At 39.6% G+C, this 21,436-nt stretch overlaps 2 protein-coding genes across 6 annotated transcripts; one reads left to right on the top strand and one right to left on the bottom strand.

The window, feature by feature from the left end:
* The first annotated feature begins 4,373 nt into the window (after positions 1-4,373).
* On the top strand, positions 4,374-17,841 carry LOC114823994 (dihydrolipoyllysine-residue acetyltransferase component 1 of pyruvate dehydrogenase complex, mitochondrial-like). 5 transcript variants are annotated; one of them, XR_003772216.2, is made up of 23 exons: positions 4,374-4,532; positions 5,362-5,412; positions 5,851-5,905; positions 5,983-6,016; positions 6,232-6,278; positions 6,400-6,444; positions 6,603-6,676; positions 7,034-7,103; positions 7,919-8,110; positions 8,203-8,247; positions 8,363-8,436; positions 8,905-8,974; positions 9,175-9,570; positions 9,729-9,789; positions 9,880-9,924; positions 10,020-10,103; positions 16,237-16,313; positions 16,424-16,486; positions 16,827-16,897; positions 16,986-17,107; positions 17,229-17,309; positions 17,442-17,565; positions 17,688-17,841. XR_003772216.2 is itself a non-coding variant. In XM_029100101.2 (22 exons), the coding sequence occupies exons 1-22, from the start codon at positions 4,438-4,440 to the stop codon at positions 17,498-17,500; spliced, it is 1,911 nt and encodes a 636-aa protein (XP_028955934.1). In that variant the 5' UTR covers positions 4,374-4,437; the 3' UTR covers positions 17,501-17,841. The 5 variants fall into 5 exon arrangements, 3 of the variants coding, with proteins under 3 accessions (XP_028955934.1, XP_028955937.1, XP_070680824.1); XR_011582764.1 differs by having other exon boundaries at positions 4,380-4,532; positions 5,983-6,101; XM_029100101.2 differs by having other exon boundaries at positions 17,442-17,841.
* A 967-nt stretch (positions 17,842-18,808) lies between these two features.
* On the bottom strand, positions 18,809-21,384 carry LOC114823997 (uncharacterized). Its single transcript, XM_029100116.2, has 3 exons — positions 20,946-21,384; positions 20,723-20,842; positions 18,809-19,509 (listed from the first exon to the last, which is right to left on the bottom strand). Exons 1-3 carry the CDS (start codon positions 21,153-21,155, stop codon positions 18,913-18,915), a joined length of 927 nt encoding a protein of 308 aa, XP_028955949.1. The 5' UTR covers positions 21,156-21,384; the 3' UTR covers positions 18,809-18,912.
* Between the last annotated feature and the right edge of the window lie 52 nt (positions 21,385-21,436).

Here is a 21,436-nt window from a genome sequence, read left to right as displayed (position 1 = left end):
CATCTTGACCAATGTTATGGAAATGTTAAATTTGTGTTTCTTGATTGAAAAGTGCATGATCATGAGCAACTTTTTGTTTTTTGTTTTTTTGGCCTTAGCTTTTCAAAATTCAATCGAACTTTGTGACTTCGATTACAAATATGAAAATTGTTAACCGAGTTATAAGTCACTTGTCGTCTCTTGTTTAATTAGATTATTGTGTTGTTGCGTCTTCACTTAAATTTGTTACTACCATACAACCATAAAAAGTCATGATGCTGTAAGTTTCATTGTTTCCTTTACAAGAAAGCCAGCCCTGGACCTCCCCTTTTTTCTTATTAATGTAGGTGATAATAACACAATAAAAATATAGAAAAGCCACGCATGTTACTGCAATTTCCGCATGAATATTCCAACACATTGTAGGAGGCACTAGAGGCCAACCTAATCCCAGCATGGAAGAAATGCCATACAAACTAAATATACAGGAAATGCAAGATTCTCAGCCAAACAAGGAAATACCACCCAAAAGGCAAAAAGGCGACCGAACGAGGAGGATGGAGGGACAAAGCCACCAACCTCAAACCTCATTTACGGGAGGGCATGGTAAATCGTCATGAGATAAAACCATCACCAAAGGTGGCCAACTTTAGGAGCTCACCCTCGAGTTGGCCAACTTTACATCAACGATAGGGCAAATGCGCCAAGAACCCTTGCGCGTGCGCTTAGAAAGAATCTCAAAAACAGCTTTAGGATCACTCTCGATAATGGCATGCTCCATGTGGTGTTCGCGAGCCAACTCAATCCCTGCCAATATAGCTTTAGCCTCGGTTTCTTTCTTCAGAAGAAGCCCGAACTAGATATTTTGCATCCTCACCAATCAGCAAACCTTGAGAGTCTCGAAAGACAATAGCCACCTTGGCCTGAAAAGGAGTCATCCATGCGCCATTCACATTAATCTTGAAAAAAGGGGGAGTAGGGCAGTCCATATGGGAGAAGAAAGAGATCCCTCAGGTGAAGTATGAACTTTCTTTCCATATCTCCCAACTTAAGCAAGCACCTTGTGATTCTGAGAGATTGGAGTAGAATCAATAGGCTTCATAGCTGAAAACCACCTGTCCAAGGAAGTGACAGCTGGTACATTAGGGCGATAGCCGATACCTGCTCCGGGCATAACAATAAGATATGTTCAATGGATTCTTCAAGCTCCATGCAAAAAGGACATGAAGGATTAGGATTTATATGACGTTTGAACAAATTCAACTTTATAGGAACACAATTAGACATGGTTCTCTATAGAAATTTGTTGATCTTGGGAATCATTTTAAGCTTCCATTCAATTTCCATACTCTTGTCTCAATCTGGTGGGAAGAGTGGGGAGGAGCAGATAAACCATGCGAAGATTTCTCAATGGCCCACCGATATCCACTCTTAACTTAGTAATCCCCATTTCTAATCCAAGGCCAAATGAGCCGGTCTTCATTCTCAATAAGGTGAAGAGGAATAGAGGAAATGACTTCTCTGATTAGAAATGATGTGATATGGTATCAAGTATCCAAGACATAAATTCCGTGTCAATTAAGGAGGAGACCATTGTTGGAATTGGTCCAGGTTCAATCCTTGTAGGAGTTAAGCGAGAGGAGCGGATAGGAGGAAGCCAATTATCACTCCATATACGAATCCGAGAACCATCACCAACCTGCCATTTACAGCCCTCCCGAATGATATTCATACCTTCCAGTAAGTTGGACCAAGCCCACGTGGGACAGGATCCACGAATGGCAGTGAGAAGATCACCCTGGGAAAATAGCGAGCTTTTAGAATTCCAACCCGAAAATCATTAGGTTTTTCCAACACTCTCCAGACCTGCTTTGCTAGGAGAGTAGTGTTTGTGGTCAACTTGCATGAATATTTAGTTGCGTAATTTTGATTCTTGTGGGTCGTATGCATGATATATATAGTTACAAACCTATATTTATTTCCTCGTTGGTTTATAATCTTTCCACTTCAAAAAGCCAAGAAATCATGCGCACAAAATGCTTCTATTCCGTTCTTTTTCTTCAACTTCAAATTAATCAAATTTTATTGGGAGTCATGATTTCTTGGTCAGTAGTTGTTGATTCATGATCACTCACCTTTGAATTTAGTATCAAGGATCGGCATTAAAACACTAAAAGCACATCCGTTTCTTTTCCATTTTTGATATTCAATCTAAGGTGGGTGCCCAGTAACCACACAAATTATCAACTAGCCTCCCTATTGAAAATGAGTAATAGGATTTCCATTCACATAAAAAAGGGTGAAGTCAAAATGCAAGTAAACAAGAATTTAAACTAAAACGTCGAGGAAGGATGAAAAGAGTAGACAATGTACGTGACATTTGTTTTTAACTAAAATGCAAGAAATTACATTTGGTATTCTATAAAGTCATAATTTTATTGTAATGTGATGTAAAACAAATAAAACGTGTCCATACATCACCAAAGAACTTGTAGCCCTGTCCACTAAACAAGCCACGAGCACACCAAATATGGGGAGGTGGAGCTACAATCAAGCAAGCAACACCCACTGCAATAAAACATGGGAGATAGTTAGGGAATGTGGTACTTGGAACCCAAGGCTTCAATGGCTATAAAAGGCCAATACTCCCACCAGCATTGATGTAGAAAAAGGTGTGAAGTTGTTCTAAAATTCTCTTGCAATCATATCAAGCACTTATTAACTTGATTGTTGGAGTTTTTTGCAGGTACTTCCCTCCCTCTTTTATTGATGGTAACCGAAGATGGTGTAGTGGGCCTCTCAACATGGTTACAAGAATTGGCTAATGAAGGTAATATGTCAATAAAGCTAATGAAAGTTGAGGAAGATCAGCTCTAAAGCCTTAATCTGCATTATTTTCTTTCTTTTCTCATCCTTTTCATCAGTAAACCCTAAACGATTGACGTTGATGTCCTCATCAATTCTCTCCGGCTGAGAAGAACTCGACTCCAATGTGTTTAAGACTGTTGCATTGCTAAAAAAATGTCAGAATTAGTGCGCAAACACATAGAATATCTTCTGCCTTCTTCATGAATATGCTTGGTTTAATGATGTGTAGAGCTTTTAACTTATTTGCCTTAAGCTGACCTCCTCTACTAGATTTTGAAACAAGCTATAGGCTTCGGTTGAAGAGGCTTCAATGTGATCTTCTTTCCTTCATGGATGAATGAACAACTATTTTCAACCACCACGAGGTGGCCATGGTTGGGGATGAGTTTTAGGCTCGTACACGGCACGTCTTAGGTGACCGGAAGTCGTATCAATACATGCCAATCGGTATGGTTGAGGTTGATTTGCCGGTGACAAGCGAAGATAAGAATCAATTTGTTTGGAGAGAACATTGAAAATTTAATAGTTCTATTTTCGTGTATTTCCATTTATTTAAGACCATCTCCATGCTAAAGGTCCAAAAAAATAAAAATGCCCAGAATTTTCTCATAACCCATATTTAATGGATGACTGAATTATAATTTAATGGAGTCTACCAAATTCGGCCCACAGGACATTGAGTTGGCCAAGCTTGGCCCTCCTCCCAACCCATTTTTTGGGGCCCAACAGCAGAGCTACATATGCACATTCAAATCCAACGACTGGGAAGGGCAAATGCTAGCTAACCTTAGTTAGTAGTTAGATATTTTTAAGGTAGAATTAAAAAAAAAAAAATCTATTTTTTCCCTATAAATTCCTATCCCATTTCTATATTATTCTCACATCCTCTTCACCTTAAATACTATCTTACTGATGTTTAGTCGCTTTAGTTAGAGATAGTATATAAATATGGTTTGACAATGTTCATTTAAAAATAATTTCTTGCATGACCGTACAACCTATAATTGAATGAAACTATAGTTAGCCCCTTCGATGAAAACCTTACCCCCTGAACTGAACACCTTGAATTAAAATTTATAACTGAGGTGGGGAAATCCTATAAATTAACAAACAAAAAAAAAAGTTTATATTTGACCAGAAAAAACAAATGTGTATAGTGTGTGTTAGGGAGGTTAGGTGGGTTTGCAACAGTCGTTAAAAGAGGGAGCACACCAGCCTGCTTACCTACAATTCATTTTTAAGTTTTTTTAAAATATTTTAATTTTTTTATAGTTTGATGATATTCTGTTTCACTTACAAGTGAGTGGTTTTAAGTTTGAATATCGTAAATAGTGAATTTGATATCAAATTAAACTGTTCATAGTGTGAATTAGCTAAACTTTCCTCCCTTAATATAAAAATGTACTAAAAAAAATAAAAAATAGAAGAAGATGAGAGTAAATTAGATATGTAATTACGTGAGTTATTTTTTTAATTAGATAATTTACTTTGATTACATGTATAAATATCTTTCACTAATTAAAATATGCTTTGAGCAAAATTTAAAGGAAAAAGGTAGAACAAAGGCCTCTCTGTAACACGAAAACAAAAATGGCGCTCTCGCGGCTTCGACACCCAGTGATCTCCCGCGCGCCATCTCTCCTGAGAGCTCGCCTTCTCTCCTCGTCCACCAGATCACTCACTCGGTACCCCTCTCTCTCTCTTTTCAATCACTTACGATACATTTGTTCGTCTCTGAATTATATGGAATGGCTTTTGAGGTAAAGTATTGATTTTTGTGAATTGGGTTGGTGGGAAATTGTTGAAAGATTTGGTATTTGATTGAACTGGGAGTGGAATTATGAGAATTTTTAGATTTGGGGTGCTGGGATCGGTGGGCAAGTGTTGGGGTGGCTTCAATACTGACATAGTTATCATTTTGAGCTAGAGGAACACCTATTGTGTTTGAAAAACGTCATTTGTTTTTAACTGATTGATGATTTTGTGTTATCTTGGTTTATGAAATGGTATTGGGTTTTTGTGATTTTGATAATTGGAGAGTGTTAATTGTTGAATCCGACTGTTTGACGAAGTTGCCGATTGAATGTGATATAGAATATTGGTCCTGAACTTCAGCATTCTTACCTGAACTGGTCACTCATGCTCTTTAGCTTCAATACCTAAGCATTGTGACTTTCGGAAAGATGAACCAACCAAATACACTAGAAATAAACATTTTCACCACTACTATTACACGTGCGCAGAATATGTATAATTGAGATGCTCATGATGCCGTAAACATATGAAACATGTAGAAAATAGTTTAAAGCATCATCTTAGCATTTTATTTTCTTGACTAGTAGATGGTGCTAGCGTATTTTTGGCCTTTGATTTTAACCTAAGTTTGGATGCTGATTCCTCTGCTCTTTTGGGCACTGGATTCTGTTATAGCTTATGAGGCATGGTTAATATAGTACCTTTTGTACAAATTGCATGTCCAAGCTCTATAATCTCTCTTCTCTTTTGATGGTGCAGAACTTTCAGTTTGCAAAATTCTACTGCGCTTGGTGATAATACGCTTTTAAGGTCTGTAGTATTTGACTTTTTACATCACTTGGCAAAGTTGAGCTATGGATGGATACTTCTGTCACCCTTATTCCACCAGCATGGGAGGAGGGCAATTTATACTGCATTAAGTTGTAGATGTTTAAATTGAGGACTGGTGGCCTGCCATTTTTCAATGACATGAGGCTCGTTTAGATAACCACTTGTTTTCATTACCAAAAGAGGGGAATTTGGTTTGCATTTAACATGTTAGGATCTACAGTTGAAACTATAAACCCTGGTTTAGATTTGCATCTAAACATGTATATTTGTTTCTAAGTATTCTTGCCTACTATCAAGTACAGTGTACATGTACATGCTTATTCAAGCAAGGTCTTGTCGGTTCAGTCTATACCTTGCTTCCCTAGTTATTTTCATCTTCTCTCTGTGCTGGCTTTCACTGAGAATTAAATTGATCAGGCCAGCATCTTTGTCCATGCTCACTGGAGTTCATGATATACCATCAAAGCTGAAGGTTAGTGTCTGAAATGTATATTTAAGCACACAGCTTCCCTTTGGTAAAGTATTTATGGACACTTTTATCATTTTCAGCCTTGGACATGTGTCAAATGTTATTCAACTCAAGGTACGGAGTTTCCACTTAGACAGACTAAATTTACCAGTTCAGTCCAAACTGAAAAGATGTCGGTAGTTAAAATTAAAAAACTGAGGTTAGCAACCTATTTGCCATTCTTCCTTTTATTATCGACCGAGAGGACTTTCCAAATCTTATCATGTGGATGATGTTTATTTAAATCTATGAATGACTTTCTTTTAACACTAAGTTGATTGATATCACAGATCCTTTGCATACTGTTATTGGGATGCCGGCTTTGTCTCCTACAATGGTAATGTTGTGGGAACTGTATTCACTCAAGCATGTGCCAAATTCCCCTTGTAATTTTATTAGCAGTGGTAGGTTACCTGTCTCTCGTATAACTATTACTAACTTACCATTTTAACTTGTAGGCTCAAGGTAACATTGCAAAGTGGTTTAAGAAAGAAGGAGACAAGGTAAGTTCTACCAAAAAGTTTATAAAATGAGGGTTCTAGGTCATGTTTCATGTGATCGGTTTAGTAAGTACAGAAGGACATATCCTTTCTTAGGGCAGAGCAGTTAACAATATGTTGGCTGCTGTAATTCTGTTCCTGAGTTCTGTTTAATCTAACAGATTGAACCGGGCGACATACTATGTGAAATTGAAACTGACAAAGCTACCGTTGAATTTGAAAGTCTTGAAGAAGGGTAATTCTTATTTTATATATTGTAATCTCTTTAAATTTGTGGAGTAAATGATGCATGATCTAATTTAGCTTTGGTGTAATACATTAGATAGTTCCAATGTTCACTCCCAATGTTTTGGCATAGACACTGAAATTGTTATTTTACTAGAATATTTTTTCTGTGTTTTTTTATTTTTGTCATTATTTTCCATCTTTGATGTTAAACTTTGCAAAGAGTTCTGTTAGCATTTTTTTTTTTCAGTCCGTAGTTATGTTCTATAATGTTCTTTTGTATAACTTCGAGTTGTGCAACTCTGGTGCATTTTGTTCTGAACTAGTATGGTAGTACCTTTCTTTATTCTGTTCTTCTGTTTGGAAGGTTTCTAGCCAAGATACTGGTACCTGAAGGTTCAAAAGATGTGCCAGTGGGACAGCCTATTGCAATAACGGTAGTGTGGATTATTCTATAACCTTGATCCCCGTATTTTTGTTTTTTTGTGGAGACCCATGCCCAGTTACACACACCCACACCTATGAGATGGAATTTAATTCACTTGTGAAAAATTACAGTCACCAAAGTTAATCTAGTAATAAGGTTTTTTATTTCTTTTTATTTTTAAGTATTTAATTGAAAAGTGTCAAACAGGACGCTACCCAATTATACAAGATGTATACATAGTTCTACAAGTGAAAAAAAAAAAAAAAACTCAAATAAAGAATACAATAAATGTGCAGGTTTCCTATGTAGCCGTTCAAAGAGTTGTCAGGCTAATGGATCCCTTAAGTCCATTTTTGAGATTCCTAATCTGAAAATTCATTCCTTTCAAGCCACGAGGTCCATAACACACGATGGGTCGTGTATCCATATTTCCTTATGAGCAAATTGGAATGAGAGCCAAGCATTATCCAACTAATCCCGTAAAGTGAAAATTTTTAAAGCCCATAATCACATTCCACAGGACAATGTAAGAGCCAATCTAATGCTAAGTTGACTTGCTCCGCTATCTGAAACTTTGGCTACACATACGCTTTTTGCTTAATAATTGTTATTCCGTCATGGTTTCTCACATCTTTTTATTCAAATTACTAACCTATATCTTTCACACTTTAAGTGGTGGTTTAATGTTAATCATTTACTTTGATTCTTCTCAAAAAAAATTACTAACCTATATCTTTCACACTTTACGTGGTGGTTTAATGTTAATCATTTACTTTGATTACAACTCAAGCACTTAGTTGTCGAGACATTTTGTGCATTTTCAAGGTTGAGGATGCAGATGATATCCAAAACCTCCCTGCTAATGTGGTCAGTGGCTCTGAGGTCAAAGAGGATATACCAGCACCTCAGAATGTCAAGAATGAAGAGGGGGTACAAGATACAAGTTCCGTGGGCATAAACACATCAGAACTTCCTCCTCACATTGTCGTTGAAATGCCAGCTTTATCACCGACAATGGTAAGGAAGTTTCAATCAATTTTTCTGCTCTGATTATAGATGAATTTCCTCCCAGAGGAGCTTAATACTGCTATTCCTGTGTGTCTGTTCAGAGCCAGGGAAACATTTTTAAGTGGAGAAAGAAAGAAGGAGATAAGGTTAGTTATATTTGATGTAAGGTTTTGAATTTTCTTTGGAATACTTTTCATCTGAATTCATTAACAATTTTGACGGTATCAACATAAATTGTTTTCTTGATCACATGTCTAACAGATAGAAGTGGGTGATATAATATGTGAGATAGAGACAGACAAAGCAACCATCGAATATGAATTTCTTGAAGAGGGGTAATTTTTTATTTTTTTTCCTCACATGCGGAGTTTCCCTTTTAGAACACATGAAGTTTCGCTTATGCTAATTGTCACTTGGTCTCAACTGTATTATTTGTTTGGTTGTAATCTACATTTCAATTGAACAAAAATCGTAAAGGCATGCTTTGTCAGCTGAAATGCCTTGTAGCGGCTATTTGGATGAAGTGTCTTATTCACATAGCCCATATGTGTTCAATATTTTAAATAGGATTAGGAACCATCTCTTTTGATAACTAGTATTAAAATGTCCAACTAGTAACTGATGGAGGAAACATGAGGAATGGGGATTTTCGTTTTTACATTACGTTTTAAAACATTATCTCCTGATCATTCTGCTTCTGCATTGGTGAATCTCTTTAGAAAAATGAATATATTATTGTTTATGAAGCAGCTCTTTTTGTGGGTGGTCTTGAAAATTTCTTATTAATGAAATATTTGTTGTAGATACTTGGCTAAGATACTAGCACCAGAAGGTACAAAGGACATAGCTGTTGGCCAACCAATTGCAGTAACAGTAAGTACAAAGATACTTGTAGGCTCTGATCCGTCTCTCATTCGCCCTTGAGGATAATTTACATCTAATGCCATTGTAATATGGCTATTATTTCTGTCTGTCAGATGATTAATTTATGAAAAGCTTTCCCAATTTCTTAACTTCCAATTATCCTAGCGTCTTAAGACATATGAGAATGCTGATTCTGTCTGTCTGTCAAGGTTGAGGATGCAGCTGATCTGGAAACTGTAAAGAATGCTGTTGGCAGTGGTTCAGCTGTTAAAGAAGAAAAACCAGTCCTTCAGGATACTAGAGATGTGACTAGATCAGAAAAAACCAGTATTTTAAGGATCAGTCCAGCAGCAAAGTTGCTTGTCACAGAACATGGATTGGATACATCATCGCTGCAGGCATCAGGTGCTCATGGTACATTGCTGAAAGGGGATGTTTTAGCTGCAATCAAGTCAGGAATAGGATCTTCAAAAGTTTCATCTAAAGAAAAGACAACTCCATCGTTGTTAAAGGCGTCAAGTACTCATGCTCCAATATCAGCAGACTCAAAGCCTTCAAAACAGACAGATTCTTTTGAAGATTTTCCCAATAGTCAAATCCGCAAGGTAGGTTTCGTTGACTTAACATGTCAAATGGAAATCTCAATTTGGATTACACCTTGCTGGCATTGATGGTTTTGTGCTATAAGCCTGGTCTCAAATATTATTTGTTATGTGTCTGCTTTGTTCAAGTTGTAGTTGAATATATCTGTTTTGGTTTGCAGGTGATAGCTACTAGATTGCAAGAATCAAAACAAAACATACCGCACTTATATTTATCATCAGGTCATGTAACTATTTGAAGCCTTTTGTTAATTCAAATTTCTTAACCATTCTTTTTTTTTTCCCTAAAATTTGTTGATTTATTCCATTCAGATGTTCTTCTGGACCCTCTTCTTTCTCTTAGAAAGGATCTTATAGGTATGGATTATGAACTTCAAATTGTTTTTATTCTTGACCTTTAGATTTCTTGAATCTAGCAAATCATTTCTTTTTATGTGTTCCCTTAATTGCAGAACAGCATAATGTTAAAGTTTCAGTTAATGACATTGTCATCAAAGCTGTAGCTGTTGCATTGAGAAATGTACCTGAAGCAAATGGTAATGGCACATGAACATATATTCTGCTGCAAACAACTTACTAGGCATACAGTTTGTGGGGTGAGTCGGGGTGGGCACGTGTTCTTTTTTATAAAACAGTCATCCTAAAAATCATATTTTTAAAAGAATTTTCTATGGGAAATTAATTGAGGGGAGCTGGCATCACATGTTTTCTGGGTATGTATGAAGGAGCAAAGACTACCGTAAGAACTCATGAAGGACAAACCGAAAGCTTTCCCATAACTGTAGGATTACATCAAGGCTCATCCTTAAGTCCTTACCTTTTTGCGTTGGTAATGGATGAGTTAACAGGACATATTCAAGATGATATTCCTTGGTGTATGCTTTTCGCAGACGATATAGTGTTGATAGATGAAACTCAGGAAGGGGTAAATGCAAAGCTTAACCTTTGGAGAGAAGTGTTGGAATCTAAAGGTCTTCGCCTAAGCCGATCAAAGACAGAATATATGAAGTGCAAGTTCAGTGCAGATGGAGGCCAAAACGAGTTAGGGGTGAGGATCGGAGATCAAGAAATACCAAAGAGCGACCGTTTTCGTTACCTAGGATCTATCTTGCAAAAGAACGGAGAATTAGATGGAGATCTCAACCATAGAATACAAGCTGGATGGATGAAGTGGAAGAGTGCATCTGGCGTGTTGTGTGACCGCCGTATGCCACTGAAGCTCAAGGGAAAATTTTATAGGACGACAATAAGGCCGGTGATGCTGTATGGCACAGAATGTTGGGCGGTGAAGCATCAACACGTACACAAAATGGGTGTAGCGGAGATGAGGATGCTTCGTTGGATGTGTGGGCACACGAGAAAGGATAAGATTAGGAATGAGGATATCCGGGGTAAAGTAGGAGTAGCCGAAATTGAAGGAAAGATGAGAGAAAATCGGTTACGGTGGTTTGGACATGTGCAAAGAAGGCCTACTGACGCTCCGATTAGAAGATGCGACTATGGGACAGAGGTTCAGGGCCGAAGGGGTAGAGGAAGACCTAGGAAAACTTTGGAAGAGACTCTAAGAAAAGACTTAGAGTACTTGGATCTAACGAAGGACATGACACAGGACCGAGCACAATGGCGTTCTAAGATTCATATAGCCGATCCCACTCAGTGACTTGGATTTTCCAAGTCTCCAACCGAGAAGTTTTCCTCACTCGAAAAATTAAGGGAACACTACCCCAACCTACATGCTCCACTCAGAAAGCTTCAACATACAAGCTTCAACAAAAGAAAATTCAAAGAACTTAGCGAAGAAGGCTTTGGTGTATTTAACACAATACGTTGAAATGAAGGAAAACTTATTTATTGATATCCCCGATAAGCTACAAATATGTACATATACATGAGTCAAAATAAACAAACAAGATGGAGCCTTCACAAAGGTTGCTTAGGAGAAGTCTCAGCAGTCGGTAGAGCCCCAGAAAGAGAAGGCATCGGAGGGGGATCATTCGGAGCCTCAGTACTGGACAGAACCCTAGAAGGAGGAGGCATCAGAGGTTGATCATTTGGAGCTTCATTACGCGGTACAGCCCCAGAAGACGAAGGCAATAAATGCCTTTGGAACAAACCCACAAATCTCTGATGATCAAGTAAAACCTGACCATCAGTTTCCTTCATCTGGTCAAGCTTCCTCTTCATGTTTGTAGCATAGTCATGTGCGAGCCGGTGCAACTGTTTATTCTCATGCTTGAGCCCTCTAATCTCCTGTTTGAGACTCATCACTTCGGTCGCCAATGATTCAACTTGGCGGGTTCGAGCAAATAGGCGTTGGGCCATATTAGACACAGAACCTGCACACTGAACACTGAGAGCCAGTGAATCCTTAACAGCTAACTCATCAGACCGTTTGGAAAGTAGTCTGTTATCTTTGGGAGTGAGAAGGTTCCTGGCCACCACCGCAGCGGTCATATCATTCTTCATCACGGAATCCCCAACGGTAAGAGGACCAGTAGGGGAGACGAAGGATGGGCGCCATATGTTGTCTGGAGAAGGCGGGGCTGCCTCTTCAACAAGGTTCAAGTCAAAACGACGGTCGGAGGGGCCAGACATTTTCAAAGGTATTGAAGAGAGGAGGTCGGACAAATCAAGATCTTAGAAGTGCAAGAATGGAGCTTCTACTGGTGGAGATTCAAGTGTGCTTTGGAACTTAATGCCAGCCCCTATAAAAAGCTGCACTCGACGGAGCTTCAGACATCGAAGAGGCGCCTGCTCAGAAATCGAAGAGGCGTTTGCTTTCTCAAAAGCTGGGCTGCTTAGAGACCACGAGGGTTGATCTCATAAATCGAAGAGGTGTTTGCTTTCTCAAAAGTTGGGCTGCTCAAAGACCACGAAAGCCGATCTCAGAAATCGAAGAGGCGCTCGCTTCCTCAAAAGCTGGGCTCCTCAGAGACCACGAGGGCCGATCTCAGAAATCAAAGATGCACCTACTTTTCCAGCCTTGTCAGCACCTGTCACACGCACACTCAGCTTTGCGGAAATTATGGGTATTCTGTCGAAGACTTCTGGGGAAGTAGAAAACACATGAATCTTACTGTCCAATCACCCACTTCCCACACGCAGCAATAGCTTATGGGTACCACAGATAACTTTGCCAAAGTTCTCTGCCAAAGTTGAGCACGTGAAGCTTGCAGCTCCCACTACATCGCTCTGACCAAGAAGGGTAAAAGAATAGCAAAGAAACAACACTAACAAAGTTTAGACCCATAAATTTTGAAGGTCTAGCTACCATATTATTACCCATAAGGGTAAAGGAACAGTACCACTGTTGGATAATTGGAAAGTCCCTGTGTGTCAACCTCTGTGCGTCGTGGCAAGGTAGACTAGCAAACATGCCCAACCTTTACTCACATTCGAGAAAACACTCCCAATAAGATTGCTTGCTCCAAAATCGAAGAGGCACCGTCCTCCGAATCTCGAGAGCCAGACTCCCAACATGACTACTTTCTCAAAAATCGAAGAGAGGGTAAAGGAACAGTACCATTGCTGGATAATTGGAAAGTCCCTGTGTGTCAACCTCTGTGCTTCGTGGCAAGGTAGACTAGCAAACATGCCCAACCTTTACTCACATTCGAGAAAACACTCCCAACAAGATTGCTTGCTCCAAAATCGAAGAGGCACCGCCCTCCGAATCTCGAGAGCCAGACTCCCAACATGATTACTTTCTCAAAAATCGAAGAGACACTGCTCCCCGAATCTCGAGAGCCAGACCCCCAGCATGATTGCTTTCTCAAAAATCGAAGAGGCATCGTTCTCCGAATCAATCGAAGAGGCGCTCGCTTTCTCAAAAGCTGGGCTGCTCAGAGACCACGAGGGCCGATCTCAGAAATCGAAGAGGCACCTTCTTTTCTAGCCTTGTCAGCACCTGTCACACGCACACTCAGCTTTGCGGAAATTATGGGCATTCTGTCGAAGACTTCTGGTGAAGTAGAAAGCACATGAATCTTACTGTTCAATCACCCACTTCCCACACGCAACAATAGCTCATGGGTACCACAGATAACTTTGTCAAAGTCTCTGCCAAAGTTGAGCACGTGAAGCTTGCAGCTCCCACTACATCGCTCTGACCAAGAAAGGTAAAAGAATAGCAAAGAAACAGCACTAACAAAGTTTAGACACATAAATTTTGAAGGTCTAGCTACCATATTATTACCCACAAGGGTAAAGGAACAGTACCACTGCTGGATAATTGGAAAGTCCCTGTGTGTCAACCTCCGTGCTTCGTGGCAAGGTAGACTAGCAAACATGCCCAACCTTTACTCACATCCGAGAAAACACTCCCAACAAGATTGCTTACTCCAAAATCGAAGAGGCACCACCTTCCGAATCTCGAGAGCCAGACTCCCAACATGATTACTTTCTCAAAAATCGAAGAGACACTGCTCCCCGAATCTCGAGAGCCAGACCCCCACCATGATTGCTTTCTCAAAAATCGAAGAAGCATCGTTCTCCGAATCTCGAGAGCCAGATACCACATACCACTTTTTCAAAGTGCTCTGACAGAGTTAAAACATGTGAAGCTGGCAGCTCCCACTACCGTGCTATGACCAAGTAGGGTAAAGGAATAGCATTACTACTTGTTGTTAGGGAGACTCCTATATATGTCGACCTCCATCCCCAACGGACAGGCAGACCTGCAAAAATGCTCAACCCTTCCTCATATCTGAGAGGGCACTCCCAACGAAGCCTTTCGAAATATTCAGCTTTCTTTCCCCCCGATAATACCTCTGCAAACAAGCTATACTAGAGCAAGAATATCTCATATCATCAGGGTTAAAAGCAAGAGTATCCCATATCATGCTTTTTCCCTGTTTTTTCCTTTGGCCTTGTTTTTACCTGCAAGACAAGGAGAAAGAGAGCAATCAGTCAGCACTTGAAATCAAGCTCCCAGCCAGGAACTGACAGCCTGGAACCCCTTACCTGATTACTTACCTGGCATTGCTCTCGAGTACTCATCTTCAACATCTTATGTTGCCAGGGAAGATACCGCATCTGCTTGAGGAACAGATAGGGCAAGTGCGAAGGATACAAGGAAGCATGTGGAGACAAGCGTAACAGCACACGTGCCGATCCATCCATTACTCTGTCAAAAGCAAAAGTATCCCATATCAGCAGGGTCGAACGTACTCTAGATTTGATGGACTTGTTTTGACCCTCAAATTCTTCAGTCGGCCTTATACTCTGGAGGAAACCAGAAAACCCTCCAGCTCAGTTCAAGAATAAGCCTGTGGAAAGTTACTTCTTCAAAAGCAAAAGTATCCCATATCATCTCTTCTCATTTTTCTTCTCTTTATCCTTCATGCTGCTGCAAGATGGGGAGAAGGTGAACAATCAGCCGGAGCTCTGATTGCTTACCTTGTCTGTCACCTCTTTCAGCAAATCCCCCTAGCTCGGCGACTTGGGGGACTCCTACTACATGGTTTGTATCGCGCTTGACCAAGCCTGAAACTACAAGTAAGCTTCAAGTGAAATTGATACATTACCTTGTGCATCTCCACCAGTTAGAGATACCACCCCTGGATGGAGGAAGAGTACTTCCAGAGAAGCTGCCACATCTACCTATGAGACAGATAAGGCAAGTCAAGATGATACCACACTCCGATACTTAGAAGTTTCGTGATTACGAGATCATTCTCCCACAATATTTCCTAATGTCATTTGTACTCTAATGTCATTTGTACTAAATCATTCACTTGTACTCACTAAAGGAGAGCTTGAACCTATGTACTTGTGTAAACCCTTCACAATTAATGAGAACTCTTCTATTCCGTGGACGTAGCCAATCTGGGTGAACCACGTACATCTTGTGTTTGCTTTCCTATCTCTATCCATTTATATACTTATCCACACTAATGACCGGAGCAATTTAGCGAAGATCACAAAAAGCGACCGTTTTCGCTACCTAGGATCTATCTTACAAGAGAACGGAGAATTAGATGGAGATCTCAACCATAAAATACGAGCTGGATGGATGAAGTGTAAGAGTGCATCCAGCATGTTGTGTGACCGTCGTAGGCCACTGAAGCTCAAGGGAAAATTTTATAAGACGGCAATAAGGCCAGCGATGTTGTATGGCACAGAATGTTGGGCGGTGAAACATCAACACGTACACAAAATGGGTGTAGCAGAGATGAGGATGCTTCGTGGGATGTGTGGGCACACGAGAAAGGATAAGATTGAGAATGAGGATATCCGAGGTAAAGTAGGAGTAGTCAAAATTGAAGGAAAGATAAGAGAAAATCGGTTCCGGTGATTTGGACATGTGCAAAGAAGGCCGACTGACGCTCCGGTTCGAAGATGTGACTACGGGACAGAGGTTCAGGGCCGAAGGGGTAGAGGAAGACCTAGGAAAACTTTGGAAGAGACTCTAAGAAAAGGCTTAGAGTACTTGGATCTAACGGAGGACATGACACAAAACCGAGCGCAATGGCGTTCTAGGATTCATATAGCCGACCCCACTTAGTGGGAAAAGGCTTTGTTGTTGTTGTTGTTGTTGTTGTTGTAAATGAATTTGTTTTTCATTTTAATTTCATATTCTGGAACTGATTTGTAAGCTTTAGACGTTTTTTTTGTTGTGAAAAGCAATCGTAGAGGTTCATAACACATTTGTTATTTTAATACCAACAGCTTACTGGGATGCTGAAAAAGGAGAAGTCTTTCTTTGTGATTCCATTGATATATCAATTGCTGTGGCCACTGAGAAGGTAATTTACTGATTTTTAGTGTTTAAACTATTATACAGCACCTTATAGGCTTATACGAACAAAAAATAGTATTGTGCAGTGTCCATTCATATGATTGGGTATTGTTGCAGGGCCTGATGACTCCAATTGTGAAGAATGCAGATCAGAAATCAATATCAGCAATCTCTGCAGAGGTACTTATAGTAATTGAAGCAGTTTTTTGTTCATTTTTCCATTCTTGATTCGGTCACTTCCGTTTCCTTTTATGTTTCCGAGGATATGCTAGCACTTAAGAAACACATTACTTTATGTGATCCCCTCTGGCTTTCTATATGCTTATGGAAAATTGGAGTGTTGAGAAATTTGCAGTGAAGTCTAATGATATTCATCCCTATGTAGAATATTGAGTTGAAAATCTAACCTTGTCTATGATACTTTTTATGTTGTTTGTTTAGAATCTTTACCTTTGGAAGTGATGTCATAATCATATTAACCTGTCTTCAAATTTCACTTTTGTTGATATTTTCATGTCAGGTTAAGGAACTAGCTGAAAAGGCACGAGCGGGAAAGCTTAAACCAAATGAATTCCAAGGAGGAACTTTCAGGTGAAATTTGTCGCATTCTTAGTTGCTTTTCACCATAGTTCCTTTGTCAAATACAGTAGTTATGGAATACTTCTCATTCGTTCTGCAGCATTTCAAACTTGGGGATGTTTCCAGTGGATACTTTCTGTGCAATTATAAACCCACCTCAGGCCAGTATCCTTGCTGTTGGCAGAGGCAACAAAGTCGTTGAACCAGTAATAGGAAGCGACGGTAAGATATTTTTATTTTAAGAAGAAAAAAAGAATAAAGCGACGGTAAGATATTTAGCAGTCTAAATTTGATGCATTATGGAATGGGATAACGAAGTGAATTTTTCTTCCCCCCACCATAGGAATTGAGAGGCCTGCAGTTGTCACCAAAATGAACTTGACATTATCGGCTGATCATCGAGTTTTTGATGGCAAAGTTGGAGGTATGTAATGCTACAATCTTCTTCCAAACTGAAACATCAAAAACAAAAATAGATATGAAATGTTATGTAATTTGTGTTGAGGCATTTGATTTCTTCACATTTGCTTATGAGACTATCCAATCTATCCTGCAGGTTCGTTCCTCTCGGCTTTACGTTCAAACTTCAGTGATATCCGAAGGCTTCTTTTGTAATGACAGGAAAGAAGCCTCGGCCTCATCCTAAGCTAGGAGATTTGCCCGAATGACCACTGCAGCAGGTTTCTTTCAAATCGTTCTAGAGAATCACAATATTTTTTTTTCCCATTGTTTGCTTGTGCGTTCGCATTTGTTGTGCCATCTTGGTATCTAGAATTTCAACTTCCTTCTTCCATCGTCACAGAAAAAACATCAGAGGTACGAGCAGTTGCAAATTTTTTGCATGACTTCCCATCTAATGCCGAATGTTACCATCCCTCGAGTACGAGGGAATAATGTACAAACATCGCCAGAGAAAATATGACGATATTTCAACAATAAATTTCCCTTCTTAATGTTGTGCAGAATTTGGTCCTTTTTTCTGTGGCACTGCCATTCAGTTATACCCCAAATGTACATTATTGTTTAATTAACTGTCCGTTGTGTTTACTATTTAATTGGTCAAATTTTGAGTATTTGCTTAATTGTTCGAACATAAAACTCACCATTCTCTTCTACAATACGTATCGTCAAGTAGTCTAAAATATTACCAGTTAGATCTTGCCTATAAGAATGTAATGAATCTTTGCATAAAACTCGTATCACTAATATTTTGGGGTGGGGGCATGCTTGTATTAGACGAACTCAGGGTCGAGGACCCCAATAATGGCCAATGGCCAAATTAACTCATGACCGAAAATCGTACTCATGATCGAAAATTGTGTATTCGGAATCGAAGGTTAAACTCGTGGTCGAAGACCAAGGCTAAACTTATGACACATTTTTTCTCCCCAAACCCGAAGGGCATGTGTATGGAGAGAGAGAAGACGGTGTAGGAGAAAAAACTAAGGGTCAAGTAACTAGCCATTTTCATTGAATCCTAAACTTTGGGCGGTGATGGTGGTTGTTGTTAGGACTAGAACAAACAAACATGATCAAACACTTCATTGGAATGTAGAACATGAAAAATAGAAGGAAAGTGGAACTAGAAGCCCAAGGCATGAGTGCCAATAAAAAGACCAATTCTTCCACCAATTCAAGTGATGAAAAAAGGGATATGAGATTTTATAATATACTAGACTCATCTTGAACAAACAGTGACTTGAGCGTTGTATTGTATGATATACTAGAGTCATCTTGAACGAACAGTGACTTGTATGTTGCGTTGTAAAAATGGCAAGCGAAGATGGTGTCGTGAGTGCTTCCAACACAAACTAGTTTTATAATTTTATCTTATTTTTCTTCTATATTTAGAGTTTTTCTATTTAAAATCGTAATTCTTCATATCAATGATCCTTTTTGGTATTCAATTAGCGTCCTTCAAGCTAGATAAGCTGCTAAATCTCATTAATTTAAAGATATTAAAGAACATCAATTACTGCTTAAAAAATAAGCTCATTTCTTGATCGACAAGAAAACGAACAATGGTCTCATGCATGCTGCGTATCCTGCTCTTTGACAGTAAGAGGCTCATACCACTGAGACCCAAACCCAGCAATTTCCCTCGCCTTTTCATTGAAAGGAGGCTTCAAAACCCCCCTAAAATACCTTCTCACAGTTCCATGAAACTTTTTAATCACTTCAGCTTCTTCATCAGCCTCCAAGTTCGTCAAGCGCCGTTGATCCGAACCGCTGTCCACCGGCCTCAAGCAGAGATACTTGAACCACTTAACTCCAGCAGCACAATGAGTTATTTCTTCCGGGTACACCACGCTCTCCAGCAACTCAGCCGTTTTGTCATCCCCTCCACTGCGGAATCGAGAGATGGTTGTTGGGAGCACGTCGAGTCCTCTTGCCTCGTGGACGCAATGCTCGATTGCAAGGCGCGCCATTAGGTCTTTGGAAGTGGCAGTTGCCGAGTCCCAGAGGCCGTCATGGGCTGGAAAAGCTCCATAGAAGGAACCCATCTCCTCCAGGCGAGATGCCAGCAGAGTGAAGTGACGACCTTCGTCCCGTGCTACCTTCACGAAATCCGTGAAGAACTCTCTCGGCATTGCCTCTTGCTTCCCGAACCTAGCAATTATGTCCTGCAACATTCAATATTTAACACAAACAGGCTATTAGAATTATAGTATAACTAACGTAACTGAAACAAGTAAGGAGCATCAAAGATGAGTTGAGTAACTTGGAAAAATGGAGAAATGACTCTTTCTACTATCGAATAAGAAAAAGAGAAGTGCTTGTAGCTTTGCAAAAAATGAAGCATAGAAAAGCAATGGGTCCTGACAGTAAAACTATCCAAGTGTGGAAGATCTTGGGAGAGACGGGTGTGGCTGGCTTATAAACTTTTTCAATAAGATTTTGAAAGCGAAAAAGATGCCAAATGAAGGGCGAAAAAACACTTTGGTACCTCTCTACAAGAAGAAGGGTGAAATACAAAATTGAATGAATATTAAGTTAATGAGTTATACAATGAAGCTTTGGGAGAGAGTAATTGAGATAGACTGAGACGAGACATGAATCTCATACAATCAATTTGACTTCATGCCTGCATGCTCGACTTCGGAGGTAATCTATTTGTTACAGAAATCGATGTAATGAATGTAGAGATATGCAAAAGGATTTGCACGTGATCTTTATAGATTTGGAAAAAACGTATAATAGGCCCCAAGAAATATTCTTTCAATGATCTAGAGAAGAAAGGAGTACACCAAGACTCAGCTTTAAGTCCTTACCTTTTTGTATTAATAGATGAGTTAATGAGATATATTCAAGATGATATCCCTTGGTGTAGATGAAATGCAAGTGAGAGTAAATGTGAAGCTTAACTTTTGGTGGAAATGTTGGAATCTAATAGTCTTCGCCTAAGTAGGTCAAAAACAAAGTATATGGAGTGCAAGTTCATTGGAAATGGGGGTCCAAATGAGAGATGAAGTACTTGAAGCTAACAAAAAACTTAGACACAAAACCAAGGGCAGTGATATTGTAGAACTCATACAGCCGACCCTATTTTATGAGATAAGACTTCGTTATTGACATATTGTTGTTATCCTAACAAAACTGAAACACCAAACAAAAAAAAAAAGTGAGAGAGAAGCCTGATTTGCAGCATTTGTTCTCCAATGCGGGATGAAGGATGCGAGATTGTTCACCCAATTGTTTACCGCATTCATCCCGCATTAGAGGAGAAGCACTTCCTACCTCTAGGGATGTCACTGACACGGTATCACAAACCCATCATTTTCTATTGATTCCTACAATACTAAATTGCATTTAACTATAGTAGTACTGAGTGAGTACCCAAGACAAGTCAATAGCCCAACTCTCAGTGTGCGTGAGGCTATGAACTATGGCCTGCCTACTCCTTAAGCTCCCGCCTTTCCCAATCTTCGGCATCGAACTCGGCGCCACCAACTTAACCTGCACACCCACAAAACACACACCGCAATTTCATCAAACACTTGGCGCCGCAAATAATTAAAAACAGATAATTCGACATTGTAATCATAAAAAGCCTACGCACATTGCTGAGCCTGGAGGGGCGATCAGGCACGGAGAGGTCCAGGGACGAATCGTACGCACGAGTGATGGTCCCTCCGAGCCACTGAGCCGCCACCGAGTCACCGACTCGGGCCTTCTCGAATGGGTCCGCCGTGTTCAATACCCTTGTCGCCGCTTCCACTAAGCTCTCGGTTCCGCTCATATTTTTTTGTATGCAGCGGTCTTCACACATTTTTTTACTTTTCGCATAATTTGGAACGTTTATCTACTTATATTTTTCAATTTATAACATCTGACGATAAAAAATAGAAATGATTGACGGTCCAAACTTGACATTATTTGATGATTGAAAATTGAGATGGATATTAAGAAGTAAAAATAAGTATATGAATGACAACACGTTTTTTTTTGTCGAAGAGGGCCTAAGCGTAAAACAAATTTTTTGAATTTAAACAAACTCCAAACTAGCTACTTTGAGTTGGTTTGGTATTATTGAAATCAAAAGCAGCTTTT

The sequence above is a fragment of the Malus domestica genome, chromosome 01 (assembly GCF_042453785.1).
Source record: "Malus domestica chromosome 01, GDT2T_hap1".
Classification (NCBI taxonomy): Eukaryota; Viridiplantae; Streptophyta; class Magnoliopsida; order Rosales; family Rosaceae; genus Malus; species Malus domestica.
Note: the sequence above shows the minus strand (reverse complement) of the source record. Positions and strands in the feature narration are given on the sequence as shown.